The 14,995-nt window shown below is 34.3% G+C and overlaps 1 protein-coding gene across 1 annotated transcript in view; it reads left to right on the top strand.

The window, feature by feature from the left end:
* The window catches only part of LOC149576263 (nudix hydrolase 20, chloroplastic-like), a 105,195-nt gene that overhangs the window by 70,997 nt on the left and 19,203 nt on the right, over nucleotides 1-14,995 (top strand). Inside the window, exons 2-3 of the mRNA XM_089813888.1 lie at nucleotides 9,197-9,312; nucleotides 13,474-13,594. Of these exons, the coding sequence (XP_089670014.1) occupies nucleotides 9,197-9,312; nucleotides 13,474-13,594 (237 nt within the window). The remainder of the gene's footprint in view (nucleotides 1-9,196; nucleotides 9,313-13,473; nucleotides 13,595-14,995) is intronic.

The following is a 14,995-nucleotide window of genomic DNA, read 5'->3' as shown; positions in this document are numbered from 1 at the left end:
GTGGACATGCCATGATAAGTTATGGTATACATCATGTGACGTGATGTCAGTGCACATACCATAACCAGGATATACAAATATCACGTGACTTGATATTTTGTAGACTCCTTGATATCACATGTTAGGTGATATCTAAACCAATTCATACTGAACCATCTTCACTAGCTAAGAGGGAGTGTTAAAGATATGGTAGCACCAGTCAGAATTCAAGAACTGATCTGACAAATCTGTATACATATGTGCACGTATGTATACCAGTTCATCATATGAACTGGTATACATGCATACATATACATACATAATCAGAACTGTTATTGCCATCAACAAAATAGCTCTTGAAATTGACCAAATTATTATCATCAAACTGAGTATAAATTCTGAAGCAGTCATTCTCTTGGATCATGTTCAATCAATCAAACAAGTCACATTTTTGATTGTTTATTCCAGATCAAAGTTTGTAGATGATTAGTTTAACCTAATCACACCCGATTAGGATCAGGTCCCTTAATAATTGCTCTTTAATATTTAATAGTGTCTCTTCATTAAGAGGCATATGGTGAATAGACTTGACTGTCTATGATTGTGTCCCTTGGAGCAAATATAAGATGAGGATCCAAACAAGAGACATGATCATTGAAATCAATAAATGTTCTGCCCCTTGGGGATCGAATAACTATAGTTCTGATTTAGACTTGTGAATTTATATTCAACATTTTTCAATATTGATTGATAGCATCATTTCATCACTCAAAAATCAGTCAAAGCCAATATGGGTACCAAAATTAACTGAGGAAATGGAAACATCATTAATCTATGTTGGAACAACAATCTAAAAGAGTACATAATGCTGACTGTTTCAGGAAAATACAGTAATAACAAATTATATCATATATCGATACCTTGGTTATAGATATAACATAGAATTGACCATAGGACATCATATCCACATAGCCATTATTATAAAAGGAATTTGACAATTATGAATTGGAAGTGATGATTAAAAGATATGATTAGTATGAAGATCATTATGAATATGGAATGTGACTATAAATCACATCTATTCAACTATTCAAGAGATATAAGAGTGCACTCATTCTCATTGGAGAGATAAATTGAAGAGGATTTTATATTATTACTTATACTTGCCTTTTGTGGAAGCACTCGTATTCAGAGCATAGAAGGTTGCTGCCGCAACCAGTGGTGCAAGCATTATAATAGTATATCAGAGACAACAGCCATATGAAGAGCATACATCATAATTGAATATTTGAGATGGCTCGTGTGACAGAGAAGATTGCACGCATAATACTGAATATTAGAGACAACATATCTCTGCCAGAAGTTTACATGTGAACCTGTAACTACAGCATATAATACATTCAAAGACCAGAGATGGCTATACAGGATTGAGTGCATATAATACACTGTAACATCAGAAACAACCTTTGCACATAAATTGCAGTCTGAGAGTGCAGAATCATCCATTATCCATATTGAGAGGATTCAACATTGCATTTGGAATTACCAGTCATATATATATACATATACATATGTATATACTGTTGAGAAACATGTGTCTCAACCTTGCAATCTTTTCTTGGAAAATTCTAGAATTAGTTTGTGGGAGTTTTCCACTTGTTTATGCATTGGAAAGTGGTTAATGAGTTGTTAAATGAGTCTTGTCCTTAGTAGAATATAGGTAGGCTATTTTTAGAGCCTTGATGACTCATTTTGTCTTTTATGGGGGTCTAGACTAAGAGACAAAATTGTGGACGGGATTACTATTTTAACCTGGTTGTTTTTCCATATTGGAAATGTAAATGTCAAAAATGGGTAACATGTGGCATGGTAGTTTTGCCCATGGTTTTGTAAAACCATAAGTGGTTTCCAGGTTGTAAAATCACTATAAAAAGAGGGCTTGGGGAGGTGTTTTTGTATCGAGTTTAGTTTGCAAGACTAGTGCTAGAAGGAGTCTCTCCAAGTTCGAGTTGTTGTGATGCGCTCCTGTAAGAACTTGCATTGCAAGTGTATTGTAATCATCTTGGTTTGATAATACATTGTGCGAGTTTTGGAGGGTGGGGTTTTTCTCCCGGAAGGGTTTCCCCACGGTAATCACTGTGTTGTGTGTTCTTTGTTATTTTGATTATGTTATTATGCATTTCTTGAGATCTTTGCAATAATTACTTTGATTTGCATAATCGTTCTCAAAGATTAGCGTAGGAAGCAATTCCGTGCACCTTTGCTTCCTTACAATTGGTATCAGAGCTTGGTTTTGGCTTAGTCATGGGTTCAAATCTCCCTGGTGCCTTCCCGACCCGCGTAAGCACCTGGTATGCGCGTCGAGGGGGAGATTGTTGGGTGATGCGACGCGCTCCCCTGCCCACAAGTGGTTAATTATGTGGTGTTCCATGTTCACTAATAGTCATGGCTTTTGGTGCAACGGCCCCACAATTGGTATCAGAGCCTGGCCAGTTTTGGTTCTATTTGTTGGGTACAGGGTTTTTTGAGCTAATCAAGGTTTGAGTGGGAGCTTGTGCAGAGCATTTCATTTCTGTATTGCAGGATTAAAAGATGGAAAGCATGTCAGGGAGAATTGATGCTGAAAAGTTTTCTGGCACAAATTTTGAGATGTGGAAGCTGAAGATGGAAGATTTGTTGATTGATCGGGATCTATGGGATGCGATTGATGAGAACAGGCTGAGGCCCACAGATCCAACATTAGCTGCACAATATGATGTGAATGATAGAAAAGCTAAAGGTCTCATAAGATTGTGTCTTGCAGACACGATTCTGATTAATGTCCATGAAGAACCTACCGCGAAGAAGCTTTGGAAAAAGCTTAGTGAGATCTATCAAGTGAAATCACTTGTGAATAAGATTTTCTTGAGGAAGAAGTTGTATTCTTTGAGAATGGAAGCAGGTGGACAAATTTCTGAGCATCTGGAAAGGTTTAATATGTTGGTGACTCAGTTGACCTCAGTAGGGGTGCCAATGGATGAAGAAGAAAGGTGTCAAATCTTGTTATGTTCGTTGCCAGACTCATGGGATAGTCTTGTGATGGCTATAGGGAGCACTTCAGTTGTCTTGAAGATGGAGGACGTTGTTGGTTCTCTACTTTCTAAGGAGATGAGAAAGAAGGTCTCTCTGAATGCCAAAGAGGCTTTGAGTGTTCGCGGAAGACCAAAAGAAAGAGGCAAGAACGAAAAGCAGCATGGCCATTCTAAGTCCAAAAATAAGAGGAGATCGGAATCCCCTAGTAAGTCCAAGGCAAGCTGCTGGAATTGCGGCAAACCTGGACACTTTCGAAAGGACTGCAAAGAGGAGAAGAAAAAGAAGAAGAAGAAGAAGCAAGAATCTGATTCTGAGTCCGAGAAGGAAGATGGAGATGCTTTCATTGTAGCCTTGGCCACTCATGCAGGTGAAAATGCATGGTTAATAGATTCAGGTGCATCTTTCCACATGACTCCTAATAGGAACTGGTTTAGTAAGTATGAAAATTTTGATGGTGTTAAGGTGTATTTGGGTGATAATTCAATACTTAATATTGTTGGTCGTGGAAGTATTCTTGTGAAATTTTTTGATGGTAGAATTAGAAGATTTGATGGTGTCTTGCATATCCCTAGACTAGCAAGGAATTTGTTATCTGTTAGTAAGCTAATAGATGCGGGCGTGCATGTACAGTTTTCTGAAGCAGGTGTAAAAATGGTGAGAGGTGCTATGGTAATAGTAAGAGGAAGTAGATTGGGTACATTGTACCAACTTGATGCACGCACAGTCGAGTGCAATAGTACTTCTGATAAGATTGTGAAAATGACTACTCAGTTGGAGAAGGAGAGAGTTTCTCTCTCAACAGATGGTCATGGTTTTTGGGTACCCAAGGGTGCTTTGTCTACCGAATCAAAGTTGCCTGCAGAGAAGACTATGTTATGGCACCAGAGACTCGGCCACATAGGTGAGAAGAGTCTACAGACCTTGAAAAATAAGAACCTTGTTGATGGGTTGAATGACTGCAATCTTGAGTTTGATTTTTGTGAGCATTGTATCTATGGTAAACAAAACCGCATTCAGTTTTACTCGAGTTCTCATAAGTCTTCATGTATTTTGGATCTAATTCATTCAGATGTATTTGGTCCAGTGGATGTTCCTTTTATTGGTAGATCAGTTTATTATGTTTCTTTCATTGATGATTTCAGTAGAAGAACATGGGTTTATTTCCTTAGGAGTAAAGCTGAAGTTTTTAGTCGTTTGAAAGAATTTAAAGCAATGGTTGAATTGCAGACTAGATAGAAAATAAAATGCTTGAGAACTGATAATGGTGGTGAATTTTGCTCCAATATCTTTGACACATTTTGTAAAGATTGTGGTATTAAAAGAGAGAAGACAACTCTGTATTCTCCACAGCAGAATGGAGTTGCAGAAAGAATGAATAGGACCTTGATGGAGAAGGCTAGGAGTATGCTGAGTGGTGCTGGACTAGAACAAAAGTTCTGGACTGAAGCTGTAGCCACTGCTTGCTACCTGATAAACAGGTCTCCTACATCAGCTCTTGTTGATAAGACGCCAATGGAAGCGTGGTCGGGCCACAAGCCTTCACTTAGACATCTGAGAGTGTTTGGTTGTGAGGCATATGCTCATGTGCCAAAGGAGAAGCGAACAAAATTGGACAACAAAGCTGTCAAATGTATTTTCATCGGATATAGTTATGGTGTGAAAGGATACAAGCTTTGGGATCCTGTTGCACAAAAGGTATTTTATTCCAAAAGTGTTATTTTTAGAGAAACTAAGCCTTCTTCTGTTACAGTGCAGCCAGAACAAATTAAAGAAACAAAAGATGTGATTCAACTTCCTGCTACACCTGAGAAAGTTGAATCAAGGCCCTTAGAAAGACAAGATGTTGAAGAGAGCTCTACGAGTTCTGAATCATCAGAGGAAGAGGGAGAACCTAATAATGAACTTGAACCTCTTGAACCTGAACCAGATCTTGTTCGAAGATCTACTAGACAAAGGAAACCACTTGAAAGGTATGGGTATTCTCCTGATGATTGGAGGTGCATATTTGCATTGAATGCTAACATTGATGAACCGAGATTTGTAGAAGAGGCTCTTGGTATGAATGATTCAGAGTCCTGGAAAATAGCCATGGATGAAGAAATGGCAGTTCTTAAGAGGAATCGAACGTGGGACCTTGTACCATTGCCTGAAGGACGGAAGCCTGTTGGTTGTAAATGGGTGTTCAAAAAGAAGATGGGTTCAGATGGAAGCATTGAGAAGTATAAAGCACGTTTGGTTGCAAAAGGTTACTCTCAGGTTGAGGGAGTAGATTATGGTGAGATTTTTTCTCCAGTAGCCAAAATAACATCCATTAGATTTTTTCTTTCTATTGCAGCAGCTTATGACCTAGAGATCGAGCAAATGGATGTGAAAACTGCTTTCCTTCATGGAGATTTAGAGGAAGAAATTTACATGTCACAGCCAGAGCACTATGTGGTGAAAGGTAAAAGTCATTTGGTCTATAAATTGAAGAAATCCTTGTATGGTTTAAAACAGAGTCCTAGGATGTGGTACCAGAAGTTTGATACATATGTGTTGAGTTTGGGATTTGTGCAATAGAAATCTGATCATTGTATATATTTCAAATCTGATGGTGATGGTTTTTTGGTTATTGCCTTGTATGTCGATGACATGTTGTTTATTGGCAAAGGAAAAGGTTTGATTGTAGAGTTAAAATCTCAACTCTCAATAAAGTTTGAAATGAAAGATCTTGGTGCAGCTAGGCACATTCTGGGAATGGAGATTATACGAGATAGACGGAACAGAAAGCTTTGGCTAGGCCAAATTAAGTATGTTGGTACTATTTTGAAAAGATTCAATATGCAGGATTCAAGACCATTAAGTGTTCCAGTTGCTATGAGAACAAAGCTTTCTAGCTCACAGTCTCCTACATCCCCATTGGAGATGGAAGAGATGAGTCGAGTACCATATCAGAGTGCTGTTGGAAGTTTGATGTATGCTATGGTTTGTACAAGACTAGACATTGCCCAAGTAGTGGGAGTACTTTCCCGTTATATGTCTAATCCAAGAAGAGCACATTGGGATGCAGTAAAAAGAGTTTTCAGATACTTGCAGGGTACCTCAGAGTACTCAATATGTTTTCATGGAACAGGAAGTGAGCATTCCTTGGATATTCGAGGCTATGTGGATTCAGACTAGGCTGGTGATGTTGATAGAAGAAGATCCACCAGTGCATGTGTTTACATTATTTGGTGGTGCAATCAGTTGGATGAGTAAGCGACAGGCTGTGGTCGCTTTGTCCACTACTGAGGCAGAGTATATGGCAGCTACTCATGCCTGCAAAGAAGCCATCTGGCTAAAGAGATTGTGTTCAGATATAGAGTTCAAATAGGGTGCAGTGACAATTTATAGTGACAGCCAGAGTGCAATTTGCCTAGCGAAGAACCCGACTTTTCATGCGAGGACCAAGCACATTGATGTACAATATCATTTTGTGAGAGATATGGTTGAGGACGGCAAGGTGAAGCTGGAAAAGGTAGAGACTTTGGTGAATGTTGTTGATGCATTAACTAAGCCCGTGAGCACAGAGAAATTCAGATGGTGTTCAGACTCTATGGGCCTCTTGGCCCCTAGCAATTAAGTCCATGATATTTCAGATCCCCTGACTCTTGCAAGGTGTTCAACAAGTGGGAGAATGTTGAGAAACATGTGTCTCAACCTTGCAATCTTTTCTTGGAAAATTCCAGAATTAGTTTGTGGGAGTTTTCCACTTGTTTATGCATTGGAAAGTGGTTAGTGAGTTGTTAAATGAGTCTTGTCCTTAGTAGAATATAGGTAGGCTATTTTTAGAGCCTTGATGACTCATTTTGTGACTTTTATGGGCGCCTAGACTAAGAGACAAAATTGTGGACGAGATTACTATTTTAACCTGGTTGTTTTTCCATATTGGAAATGTAAATGTCAAAAATGCGTAACATGTGGCATGGTAGTTTTGCCCATGGTTTTGTAAAACCATGAGTGGTTTCCAAGTTGTAAAATCACTATAAAAGGAGGGCTTGGGGAGGTGTTTTTGTATTGAGTTTAGTTTGCAAGACTGGGGCTAGAAGGAGTCTCTCCAAGTTCGAGTTGTGGTGATGCGCTCCTGTAAGAACTTGCATTGCAAGTGTATTGTAATCATCTTGGTTTGATAATACATTGTGCGAGTTTTGGAGGGTGGGGTTTTTCTCCCGGAAGGGTTTCCCCACGGTAATCATTGTGTTGTGTGTTCTTTGTTATTTTGATTATGTTATTATGCATTTCTTGAGATCTTTGCAATAGTTACTTTGATTTGCATAATCGTCCTCTCAAAGATTAGCGTAGGAAGCAATTCCGCGCACCTTTTCTTCCTTACATATACATATACATAGACACATAGGCATATACATATACATATACACATATACATATAGACACACACAGATTATATATATAAGTATATAGCCAGAGAGAGAGAGAGAGAGAGAGAGAGAGAGAGGATTCAGTACATTCTGTTGTAATCCGTTTGTCACTGTATTGTTAATTGCATTATTATTACCATCATACATCACACATGTCACATACCATTCATTATTGCATTTCCATTATTATAGTATTTGGAATTACCATACACACACACAGAGTTCATTGCCTTGTATTCATATTTCATTGTTGTAGCACTTTGTATTGAAGAAGGAATTCCGTAATTCATGTAGTGTCCAAATAATCATAAGAGGGGATATTATGTACATACAATTAATTAGAAGTGAAAAATGAAACCAAACATGTCAAATAATTCAAGATGTGTCTCCTCAATATATTTAACAAAATAAGGCTTTTGTACTGTAGTGATGCAGGAACATTTAGATACTAAATAAGAAGACTTGTTTTGCAGATTTTCGTTTCATTTTTTAACATTTCGGAGTTACATTTATAATTTTTGATAGGATATGGGAGCACCTTGCATCAGCCGTATGAGAGTGGAGTTCCTGAGTGAGCAGGCAGAAGAGGTGATGGAGGTATTTGGCACCAAGATCTGTGATCAAAGTGTGTGAGCATGTTCCCAAGCACACAGCCAAACTGCCAAATTTGAGGTAGTCTTGCATAAGATCTATGGTGGAGTGTGTATGACCAAGTTACAAGAGGAGCTACTCAAATAATTTATTGAGCAGGGATTCCCGTTTTATGGACAGATTGCTGAGCATGAGATAGTTTGCAACAGAGCCTGAGAGTGTTGAGGATTTGTAAACAGAGCACTGAGTGAAGCACTTTGCCTTTTTGGAGTAGTTTTTGAGTAGCAAATGCAACCAGAGTTATTATTCTGTATTGACTAATGTGTTACCTTCGTAGGTTCATTTCACGAATGCTTTAGTCAGTTTCTTTTTCTAGGTGTTTTACATGAAGACTTCTGTCATTGCTTATGATATTTAGGCAGAGATTATGAATTTTATCCATAAAAAAGTGTGCTAAAATTTATAAGAAACACTTTATTCTAGTGGGTGCTAATCGCTTCCATTTCTGCCATTTTGCAAAGGTTTAATATTTTTACTCCTCCTGGTTGCAAAATTTGTTTGCTACCATTTTTGGGTGCTGTAAGAGTTCTATCTTCTTTGTTGTTTTTGCATTTTAATACTTTTTATCTACCTTAATCTATCGTTAACCATCATTATCGTATTGCCTTTATTGAGATTACAGTCATCATCTAATCCTGCAAAGTTAGTAATAAAGATGAGAAAAACAACATAGACTAACAGGGATGGACAGAAAGAAAAGGTTTTAACATTGGAACCTGACAAAACACAAAATTTTCTCATGGGTACTACTAATGGCCCTTGCCATAGGTGGACTCTAAAAGAAATACATTCATTTTTGTTTAACATTAGCATAAAATTCCAGAAAAAAGAATATTATAAAGATTGTAGATTAGCAAATATATATTGTGCAAACTAGTTTGGCATTTTATTCTTAGGGAGCTCCTGATTTGATGTCAGAGAGAATGGTGTGATTAAAATGCTAACCTACTTACAAATAAATTGACATAATCACAAAAATTATTATGCTTGAAATATACAAAGATCTAATATGTAGCCTTCTAAAGAGTTCTGATGATTCTTGGCCAATAGAATATTTCCTCTTAATATAATACTGCTGATTAAAACAAATATCACAGGGCTGTCCCAGTTGGAGCTGTTAGCTATGAGGATGCTTATAGAAATTGTTTCAAGAGAGATGTACTTTTCTGTTATGATCTGCTGCTTCCACATGACTTCGAACCGAAGAACATAGGTTTGTTCATAATCCAGTTCTCTTCTTTTACTTAAGTCATGTTTAACATGTAAAGTTCTAATAATTTAAATCTGTGTATTGTATAACAAAAAAATATAGTTGATTTTGTTTTGGAAAGCAAACAAATGTTATGACTTGCTGAACAAAGAGTTCGTTCTTTCCAATTCATAGCATTAAAATCTAGAACATATTTTTTCCAAGATTAGTAGTTCAATGCTTAATGATTATGATACACCCAGGGCATGATCTCCTAGGCCTAACATATTTCTTCTGTTTTCTAAGGTATGGGAACAAGATGAGGTGGAGATTGTTAGTCATCTTTTTTATATGCGATGATAGGGTATTTTGAGCTGTCAATCATTGGTTCCTTGATCATTAGATCTTTGATTAGCACTTCTCTAAGGTAAAAGGAACATTTGCATATATATGCAAAGATAAAGGTATGGGTGAAGCAAAAATAGTGGTAGTGTCTAAGTCACTAGCAAATAAAATGCCAATTTAGTTTGAAGAATCCTCACATGCGATTTTTCTTTTTCATTTACATTACATATTGTTCAAATTTTTTACACTTGGCTTTCTATTAAAAGCAAAGCTTTGTAGAAAATTTGGCCTTTCTCATCTTGGAATGCTTGAAATACCGACTTTTATTATCAAAGAGAGGTCAAGATCTTGCTTCTGAATAATTAAGGAGCTCTTCGTGTGTAGGCTTTGAAGCTAGGGCTTTTGACTAGTAATGTTGTATCCTATCTAACAATTGGAGTTCAATGGAGGTGTTATGTATATAAGTGAATTGTATACACATCTTGTAATATTTGTGCTAGAGGAAAACCCAATATATTTGCTAAACATTAACAAACATTCCTTCACAGTGTTCGTGGGTGTGTACTTGAATGAAATGGCAAAGCCGACAACCATGTTTTTACAAGGGGGCTAGCTTGCATTGGCACACTAGTGTGATAATAGACCCACTCTTAATGGTGATTGGAGCTATTTGACAAATATATATTGATTATTAGTTCCTGCCAAGGCAGGAATACTTATGCATTCATGTCAATGCAAATATGACATTACACTAACCAATCAAATAAAAAAATTTAAAAGATTATATGAGATTTCAAATGTTTAATTTTTTTTTCTAATTTTCCATTATTTTATAAATCACATTTTTCATCCATTCTATTGGTCCATACTATTTTTGGTGGGAGAGAAAATTAATTTTCTTCAACAAAAAATACAAATATTTTCTAACAACTTCATCTTGCATTATTAATTACAACTTTATCTTTTCTACATTTGTGACAAGTTGATAAGATTTTATTTTTTCAATCATTTTATCTTCCACCTCATCAATATTGATTATAACAATCTATTAAATATTTTAAATTTCTTATTTTAAATATATTTATTATTAGTTTTACATTGATATTGTTTAAAACTATTTGATACAACTTGTTCCTAAAACACATAAGTTCAAATTATACTTCTATATATATAACTAATAAATATGTCTTTTTAATATAATTTCAATATGTTATATCTTTGTATTTGAATTTCTAATTTTTTAAAACCTTGCTTTTTTAATAAAAGTAGTTAAATTATTACTATTATTTTACTTTTATAAAAATAAATTAAACAATATTATTTTTTAATTATATTTTATAATAGTGTTTGTAATATGTATAATTGATAAGCTTTACAATTTATAAATTATATCATTTATTATTATTAATATTTTTTATTTAAACAATTTATCATTTAGTTAAAATACATTTAAAACTTAAATATATATTTTAATATTAAATTAATAATTATATTTTATATCAAAAAAAATATTAAAGAAATAACCACAAAAAAGATATAATTCAATTGTAAAAGATATATAAATTATTATTAAATTTTTATAAACTATGTATTAAAATTAAATAGTTATATTTTATTTCTTATTTATTACATCATATTTATTCATCAACATCAAATTTATGTGTATTACATCTATTTATTATTTACAAATGTATATATTAAATTATATAGATATTATTTCATAATTAAAAATTACTTAATTTTATGAAAAATTTGGAAATACAAAACATTAAATAGTAAACCTTCTCTAATTGTGTAAAATTAAACAATTAGTTTTACTTATAAAATATTTTTATATTTCAATACATTTCATTTTTTCTTATAAAAATGTGAGTTCTAATATAAAAATTAAATTCTTAGTTTCATTAATTAAAATATAATATATATTTTATTTTTATTATAACCATGATTTTATTTTGACTATTTGTTTTATTAAGAAAAATAATTATATTTATCTCTCTCTCTCTCTCTCTCTCTCACACACACACACACACACACACACACACACACACACACACACACACAAAACTTATGTTGGTATCATTCTATCTTACGATTTTATCTCTCTTCTTCTTCCTCCTATATATTATCTATCTTCTTTTTTCTCTACATATATGTTTATGTTGTTATTGTTGTATATTGCTATTTATCTATATCTATATCTCTATCTTAGTTTTTGTCTAGTGCTAATGATTAAAAATAGTGTGAGCTCCGTTTGATAATCAAGATGAGAATAATACATAGTTGGGGGAGTTATTTCAACTACTTATGCTTCTCTAGTAGCATACATGGTATGCTTAAACATATAATGTGATAGTCCAAATGCTTCGTCACTTCTTCAAGTTCTATAATTCAAATATTGGTATGGATATCTTTCCTCATTGCACATAATTTAAGTTGTCAATGTAGAAGGTGCAAATTTGTCTAAAGCATATGTATTGATCGTAGTATGATATTAAGTACTTAGTGCCATATTGGAGACATTGGTCTCTTATTCTTGGGCTTAAATGCCCAAAGATATAATAATATAGCATGAGAAATTAACAAAAAAATATGAGCCATCCTATCAAATCACAAGCGCATTTCTAGGATGAGAATTTAACAACAAGATATGAGCAATCCTATCAGATCACAAGTGCATTTCTAGGCAAAAATTAATGCATTCACAATGTTAATTTAGATTCTCACTAATCTACACCTCTACAACCATTATGCATTAGGTAGGAACTATGACGCATTGCGTCTCTTGTTGCAAATGTTATTAAGGAATATTATTGTCTATGAATTGGCAACATAAGTCAATAGAAGAGGATGAGGATGATACAAGTTACAATAGAAGGAAATAATGTTATTGTCCATGAATGGGCAACATAAGTCAATAGAAGAGGACAAGGATAATACAAGCTACAACAGAAGGAAATATTATTTGTCCATTATAGGGAAAAATTGACTTGAGGATTCAGAATACACATTGTACAAGCAAGTAGAAGTCTTAAAAATTGATCTCCAAGAGCTGAAAAAAAAACTCTCTAAAATCATGAAAGATCTGGTGGGGGGTGATGCTAGTGTGAGAGGAGAGAATCCAAAGGCATGAGGCATAGACCTTGGACAAGCTATAAAATGTAAAGCCATATTAAAATGCATGTAACAATGTCAATTAAGAGACCTCAATGGAACCATGTTGAAAGACCCAATGGGCCATGAATGATTGAGATCAAAGCTGTCTAGACTCTATTCTATGCATCAAAATTTGAAGCAGGAGGGCCAATAGTTGCATCACTGATCACCATGACAGACCCAATACAAGAGTTGTTGATGGCATGGCTGGACAATCTAAGGAGAAAGCCAGGTACTTCCCATGGAAATAGATTGTGAGTGAGTGAAATTAACTGGTATTTTTTCTTTTCATCAGTCATCTCAGTATTTTTTCTTGAATCTGACATGCATATGCTTACTTTCTTTTATCTTTGTTCCTCTGTAAATTACTTATATTCTCTTTTGAGTATTATAATTTCTAAGTTGTACTTTTAAAATGAATGCACATAAGGTGGCATCCCTCATTCCTTTTCCATTTCTTCTAAAGTTGTTTACCTTGAATGTCATTTCCATTTATTATGACTCCCATGTCTATCCATCTTACATCTATTTGTGCTTTGCAAATTGTCTGAGGCCTTTTAGCCATCTTTGTTGCTATGGCGTGGTAGGAAATCCTTCATAATATGAATATATATATGAAAATTGTTGTGGCATTACTCTTTCAATTATAGTTTTCTGAGCATATTTTAGAAATATATTTGGCAGATGGAGAGGTGGAAAGGTTCATGCTGGTTCCAGTTTTGCAAGTTGCAAATGTCATTTACAAAACTAAACTATTCAAGCCAAATTGTTCACTTGTCATCATCGATTTCTTTTTTCGTCATGGGTAAAATCTCTCTCTCTCTCTCTCTCTCTCTCACACACACACACACACATCCATGTTCATGGATATGCCTAATTTGAATAAAACACACACACACATAGTTTCCCATGGATGAAAGTAGAAAATTGTAAAATTCTATAAAGCACTGAAGTGTGTTATTTTGCAAAGAGATGTATCAATTTTAGCTTTTGAGTGTTCTCAATTTTATTTTCTTGTGTATCGATCATGATTGATAAACATGTCACTCATAGAATAATTTATTTTCAACTTGAATAGCTCAAATCAATTATTTTCTCATAACTTATAAAATATTTCTAATAGAAAGCTCCCTTCTGAAGAGCTTTGGTGATAAAGCATTTGTAATGCATAGTGGCGGATCTCTAGGTAACTATGTCCTAAAGAGGTTATTGCCATTGCTTTAGCTAAACACTTATCCATGAGAATGCTAATCTAGTATACAATCCAATTACAACTTTACATATGAATGGTATCATATTTGATTCATTGAAGTGTAATAACAATGAGGGATACTCAAAAAAGGATGACTCGAGTTCCATCAATAAGGCAGTTCATAACTTGCACGGGCATGTACTGAGGCTGTGGTGTAAGAATTATGGGGTAGATTTGAGTGTGGCCTATTTTTAAAAGGTCAAGAATGTGGTTGAATTATACTTGTACCATTGTTATGGGTGGTCAATAACGTCACCCAAGACTTTCCAATAAAAAAATAAAATACAAAAAACTGTATTAAACATAATGTCCACTTGTCCGAGATTTTGATTGACTCCCTTAATCATGTCCTTGTGATAATACTTTGCATACAAAATATTAGCAGGTGAATCTATAATCTATAAGTGCAATGCCTCATCAGGGAACCTAAGAGGACAACTCAACAACCAAGTAAAAGGCATACCATTTTTTTACTATTATTTTACAGAATTATTATTAAAAGGCATCTAAACTTCTAGCTAAGGAAAATTAATAACAAAAATGTGCAACACACATACCCCAATTATAAAATCAACTGAACAATTGGATAAACTACTCTCTTAAAATTTAATAGGAACTCAACATAGAATAATAATAAAATATGGGTAATACCAATTTATCTAGCTAGACACCTCTAATAACATACGTTATTTAATAATTTAATTAATATTTTAACGACACCATATAATACATTGATTGGTCCATGGTTTTCAAAATCTCCTAAAACTCTAATTTATAACTTGATATTACCATAATGAAGTATTGTATCTTAACAATATCAAATAGATAAACCAATTTAAATCTATAAAATCAAAATTTTTAGAACACTAACTATCTAAGATGTTTATTTTGTAAACTAAGACAAATTCGAAACAAATATTCAAAGAGCTGGAATAATAGCTAACTGAATTGTTA

Source organism: Cupressus sempervirens, chromosome 1 (genome assembly GCF_028749045.1).
Source record: "Cupressus sempervirens isolate cs-2001-9-10 chromosome 1, ASM2874904v1, whole genome shotgun sequence".
NCBI classification, from domain to species: Eukaryota; Viridiplantae; Streptophyta; class Pinopsida; order Cupressales; family Cupressaceae; genus Cupressus; species Cupressus sempervirens.
This window is presented reverse-complemented; position numbering and strand designations above follow the sequence as displayed.